Source organism: Mus caroli, unplaced genomic scaffold (genome assembly GCF_978045245.1).
Source record: "Mus caroli unplaced genomic scaffold, Mus_caroli_1 scaffold_12, whole genome shotgun sequence".
NCBI classification, from domain to species: domain Eukaryota; kingdom Metazoa; phylum Chordata; class Mammalia; order Rodentia; family Muridae; genus Mus; species Mus caroli.
The window spans coordinates 39766097-39772676 of NW_028227267.1; the positions used below are offsets into that span (position 1 = coordinate 39766097).

At 33.1% G+C, this 6580-nt stretch overlaps 1 protein-coding gene across 1 annotated transcript; it reads left to right on the plus strand.

The window, feature by feature from the left end:
- The first annotated feature begins 393 nt into the window (after positions 1-393).
- On the plus strand, positions 394-1374 carry LOC110309762 (olfactory receptor 4K2-like). The gene has a single exon (XM_021182493.1). The coding sequence runs from the start codon at positions 394-396 to the stop codon at positions 1372-1374; it is 981 nt and encodes a 326-aa protein (XP_021038152.1).
- Positions 1375-6580: the final 5206 nt, after the last annotated feature.

The following is a 6580-nucleotide window of genomic DNA, read 5'->3' on the forward strand; positions in this document are numbered from 1 at the left end:
ATTTTTGTATGTATATTGTTTAGCACAGTCTACAAACTTAACACATGTTTCTATAAATGTCAGACAGATGTGTTATGAGGGCTGTGATGCCCAACCTGACATGTATTTTGTTTGACTTCTGGATAGATCCAAGAGGCTATACCTCTGAAGTATTACCCAGCATTGGTTGTTTAAGTGGTCCTGAAAGAAAAACAAGCATCTTGTGCCTAAAAGCATTTTCAGAAGGAATCTAGGTAGCCGGTGGATTAGATAATTACTAAGTAATATTTTAAGTTCTTCACATGTAGTTATAGACATATTATGTGTTCCCAGGACTGTAATTTTTTGTTTTGTTTTTGTTTTTGTTTTTGTTTTTGTTTTTTTTTATGAATACAGAGCAGAGTCTATGGGTAAATGGAGAGGCTTAACCATTCCAGAGTGCCGGAATTCGTGTTACTTGGACTCACTGATTCTCCTGAGCTTCAGATATTCTTCTTTGTGGCATTTTCCATTTTCTACTTAATGACAATGCTTGGGAATTGCTTAATTCTGTTCACTGTCCTGTCCACTTCACATCTCCACTCCCCCATGTTCTTCCTTCTCAGCAACCTTTCTCTGATTGACATATGCCTCTCCTCCTTTGCAACACCAAAGATGATCATGGACTTCTTTGCTCATCACAAGACCATTTCTTTTGAAGGGTGCATTTCTCAAATCTTTCTTTTGCACCTTTTCACTGGAACTGAAATAGTACTGCTGATTTCCATGTCTTTTGACAGGTATATTGCCATATGTAAACCTCTCTACTATTCAACAATTATGAGCCAAAAAGTGTGTGTTGGACTTGTGATAGCATCTTGGACAGTAGGCTTCCTACACACAATGAGTCAACTAGTTTTTATCCTCTATTTACCCTTCTGTGGTCCAAATGTGGTAGACAGTTTTTTCTGTGACCTTCCTTTGGTGATCCAACTGGCTTGTATAGATACCTATGTACTTGGTGTCTTCATGGTAGCAACCAGTGGTGTTATTGCTCTTATAAGTTTTCTGCTTTTGCTCATCTCCTACATTGTTGTGCTTGTCACCATCAGGGGCCACTCCTCAATTGGATCATCTAAGGCTCTTTCCACCTGCACATCTCATTTCACAGTGGTGCTCATGTTCTTTGGACCATGCATTCTCATTTATGTGTGGCCTTTTACAAACTTTCTGATGGATAAAATTCTTTCTGTCTTCTACACCATCTTCACACCCTTTCTGAATCCACTTATCTATACTTTGAGAAATCAAGAAGTGAGAACAGCTGTGAAGAAGAAAATAAGTAACCGATATTTCTCTTTTGGCAAGATAAATCCACATTATACAGTGAAAGGACTGGAGCGATCCAGAGAGTAAGATCAGGTTTTCTAACAAAAGAAGAAATAACCTAAGATCCACCTCTGTAAACATTTGGTCTAAATTTATGGTACTAAGAAGGAAGGGTTGAGATATGGAAGATCTTGCTTTAAGACTAGTACTGTGTTTGTTAGTTTTTGTGATCATGGATACATTTGATAATGTGTTGAAATTTATAATGTATTTTCATAAAAGTTATGTTGTCATAATTTTGAACATTGATTCATTTTCTCATGTACATGAAATCTATACACATATATACCAGGGTTAATACCTTCTAAGAAGTTTAATATGAACTCTTCTACTTTATCCAGAGTACTTCTCTTTGACTGTCTTGTGATATTTTATGTTGTCCACTTTAATTTAAACTTTGATTAGGATTTTGGAGCATAAAAGACTTTATTCATAACATTTGAAAATTTATTTGGAGATGTGATATTCTGAAATAATTATTTTACATAAAACTAAACAATTTTAATCATTACATCAAATTGTTTGAATCCTAACAAAAATTTGAACCTAATAGATTAATATTTTAGCAATTTATATTCTCAGTTAGTATGAAGATTACTGCTATCAGATGAGTGATATAGCAAATAGTTAATTGAGGATCTGTGATATTTCAATCAGAGTAATTAGACTACTTAAATTGACTGGCTTTTAGAACTTAATTATGAATAATAGGTATAATGGACCCATTAACTCATTTTTTTTGTATGAGAATACTATTAACTGCTGAATTCATAATACATTTTATATTTTAAATAAAATAGTTCAAACTGTTCTTAAAATTTTATAAAGCTTGCATTTAGTTTTCAATATTATGTGGTCAATAAGAAGAAAAATGAAGATAAATTTTAAAATATATGATTCATTTCTACTCCATTTGGTTTATTAGCAATAATGATAAGTAGATATTTTTTATGTAATATGATATTTGGATGACAGATAAATGATCAATTTTCTAAACTACTGAAGATCCAAAGCCACAGAGAAATTTTCCTAATTCAAATTTAACTCATGATAAGAAGAAAAGCACATTGGTGGAGAATAGCAAGGCTCACTGAGTTAGATTCTGGAAGACTTATTTTACCTTTTTAACTTTTTTTATCTCTAATATGAAAATTATGAAGAGTAGATTAAATGTTTATGATAATGTTTTATCATAAAGTAGAAATGTGATTTATAGTTTCCTTAAACTACCTCTGTCTTAATTTTAATCACTGTACTTCTGAACAGTAGCTATATTCTGGGAAAAGTACTAGAAAAATCACACTTAATCCTCTAATTTTGTTATGCTTTAAAAACTAGATAATAAAAAACATTTTGATTTTAATTTGTAATCTAGAATTGTGATGAAGCTAGGTTAGAATGCCTAATGTTTTGATACACTATGAGATTGTTTGTCTCTTGCCTCTCAAAGAAGCAACAACTTCAAAGATACATTTTTAATGTATGAAGTTTATCTGCATATAGAAGTTTATAAAGAAATGTAATGTTAAAATTAGGTATAAAGCTACACATTTAATTTGAAAGCTAGCTTATTTTTAAGTAAATATATACTCATTTTGTTGCCTCAGTTAAGCAAAACTTTAGTATAAAAATTGTTAGTATACATTTGCCTCATTTCTAGTCTTATGTAAAAATATCTTTATTTAAAATGTGAAGTATAGCTCTAAAATACCATTGTTTACTTCAGTAATTCATTGTTGAGCACCTTGCATTTCAAAATTTTTTGGATGCTATAAGTCCATTCAAGTACAGGATCTGTTTCATTGTTATAGAGAGGTATCTATTCAATAATTAGATATGTCTGTTGTAAATTTGAATAGAAACCCCAGAATTTGTTCTATTTCTAAAACTTTGAGCATTAAAAAAATTCTTTAGCCTTAGTTTCTTCATTTATAAATTTGTAGTAATTGTGTATAACCACTATTGATGTTGAAATTAAACAAAAAAATGTATATAAGGTATCTAAAGTAATAAGTACTAAATAATAATATTGTTACTTTTGCCATTGTGTTATAAAACCACAAAAGTGCAGAAACTGAAATAGAAGAGTCTTGAAATTGCCTGACATAGTACTATATTACTAAAAATGTGTTATTTTTTGTAATATTAGATACATGCCAATTACTTTTGTCTGGGTTCATTTGTACATCTATTGTTATATTGGACAGCTGTGTTTTTCTAAACAAGTATTATATTACATTGTTCAATATCTTAATTTGAAATGTATTTCAATTTAATATAAGCTATTAAAAACAATGGATTTATGAAATTCTTGGACAAATGGATGTATCTGGAGGATATCATCCTTAGTGAGGTAACTCAATCACAAAAGAAGTCATTAGATATGCACTCACTGATAAATGCATATTCGCCCAGAAACATAGAATACCCAAGATACAATTTGCAAAACACAAGAAAATCAAGAAGAGGGAAGACCCATGAAAGGAGTTACAGAGAAAAAGTTTGGAGCTAAGACGAAAGGATGAACTATCCAGAGAATACCCCACCCAGGGATCCATCCCATAATCAGCCACCAAAACCAGACACTATTGCATATGCCAGAAAGATTTTGCTGAAGGGACCCTGTCATAGCTGTCTCTTATGAGGCCTTGCCAGTGCCTGGCAAACACAGAAGTGGATGGTCACAGTCATCTATAAGATGGAACAGAGGGCCCCCAATGGAGAAGCTAGAGAAATCACCCAAGGAGCTGAAGAGGTCTACAACACTATAGGTGGAACAACAATATGAACTAACCAGTACTCCCAGAGCTCGTGTCTCTAGCTGCATATGTAGCAGAAGATGGCTTAGTCGGCCATCACTGGTAAGAGAGGCTCCTTTGTATTGCAAACTTTATATACCCCAGTACAGGGGAACACCAGGGCCAAGAAGTGGGAGAGGGTGGATAGGGGAGCAGGGTGGAGGGAGGGTATAGGGAACTTTCGGGATAGCACTTGAAATGTATGTAAAGAAAATATCTAATAAAAAAATTGGATAAAAAAAAGAAAGATTAGAATACTAGCAGGAAGGGATGCAGATATTAAGGTTGTGCTCAGAAAGTTTCACAGCAAGAAGGACTGTATCAAGAATTGAAAGGATGACTGGAAAGTAGTAACACATGCCTTTAATCCCAGCACTCAAAAGGCAGAGGCAGGTGGATCTCTGAGTTCAAGGTCAGCCTGGTCTTCAGAGCAAGTTCTAGGACAGCCAATGCTACACAGAGAAATCTCTTTTCAAAGAGACAAACAAACAAAACAAAACAAAAAACAAAAACAAAATAAATTCTGACAAAACAAATTTAAAAAAAAGAGAGAGAGAGAAAAGACAAAAAGCTTGATGAGGCAAGCCAGTAGGAGGAAAAGGGTCCAAATAAAAATAACCATAATGGAGACGTTTCAAGTATGATTTGGATATTTTGTCTCTCTTCACACATTCAAAGATAGTAATGTAAACGTTTTAAATTTTGCATAATATGATTTATTTCAAATATTCGCTGTGAATAAATGATGATTTGTGATCTAATTACTTTATATCAAACACAAAATATTTAGGTCTAGGCATGGAGATTTGAGTTTCCAGTAGTATGAAAAAGTTGTTTTAGGACATGGTAGAAAGTACATCATAGGAAAAATTCAAAGTGGATAGTTCTGAAAAATAAGTCGCTGAATCTAGAGAATGAGTGGGTAGGTATGTAGCTTATTTCTGGGTAACAAATTGTGTTCTGAACATTACCTCACAACTGCACAGACTAGACATGGTAAATGGTCTTGAACTCACATGATATAACAGGGTATCCACTCCTTAACATGTCACCTATTTGCATATGTGATGTCATCTCTCATCAGTTTTTATTCTTGATTTTCTCATCAGCCTATTATGGGATATCTGTTGTTGAAGAATCAAGGTGAATCAGAATTGGAAGAAGATATGTATTAAAGATAAAAATAGATTTATAGTACAGATAGTTAATAAAAATGTTCACAAATGTGATCTATAATTTATTCTCATCCACCACCCTTTACAATTTCTAAAAGAGATCTTTAACTTTCTTTTTCACTTTTGTTTGTTTGTATATATTTATTGTATTTAATACTAAGTCTCACTGAAGAAATTAGAATGTTATGTATTTTGACCATACACACACCATGCCCCCCACGCATGTTTGAAAACATCTATCTATCTATCTATCTATCTATCTATCTATCTATCTATCTATCTATCTATCTATCATCTATCTATATCTATATATCAATATATTGATATTTACATACATATATGTATGTATACACACACACACACACACACACACCCTAACCCTAATCCTAACCCTAGAGGATAATTTACTACTACCACCACTTTTGTAATTTTAACTGCATTTTAAATATGTAACTTTATACACACAATAATCATAATTCCTATCCATCATTGAAGAGACATATTTTTACAGCAGAGAAGGGCTATCACAGAAATCTACCACTGGTCAAAAGGCAGAGAACAACTAGTCCAAGGGTGTGCTACTTTATTCTATACATCTGCAACATTACACTATACTTAAAGATCAGAGAACAATTTAGAAGTAGGCTTGTAAAGGTTACAAGAGCCAGAGACCCAGTATACTGTTTTCAAGCATGGCAATGGAGATGTGTCCATGAAATTTAAATAATATTGCTGCCTAAACTAGACCATAATAATGACAAATCCAGTTGGCATACCAAAATGTTTGGAGGAAATCTATAGGGCCCTAACCTAAATAAAGAACTATAGACAATGGCTCACAAGATATGGATAAGCAGCCTTTTCTAAGGTTTAACTCACTTATACAAATACAGTCCCAACTGATCATTCTTAAACACATACACACACACACCATGTCTGTCTATCTATCTATCTATCTATCTATCTATCTATCTATCTATCTATCTATCTATCTATCTATCTATCTATCTATCTATCTATTATCCATCCATCCATCTATACCAAGCTCACTCAATGAAAATTAGTTTTCATTGGGAAGATGATGTCTTACAAACACCCTCTTCCTCTTTCTTAGTCAGGGTTTCTATTCCTGGACAAAACATCATGACCAAGAACCAAGCTGGGGAGGAAAGGGTTTATTCAGCTTTCACCTCCAAACTGCTATTCATCACTAAGGGAAGTCAGGACTGGAACTCAAGTGTGTCACGAAGCAGGAGGTGA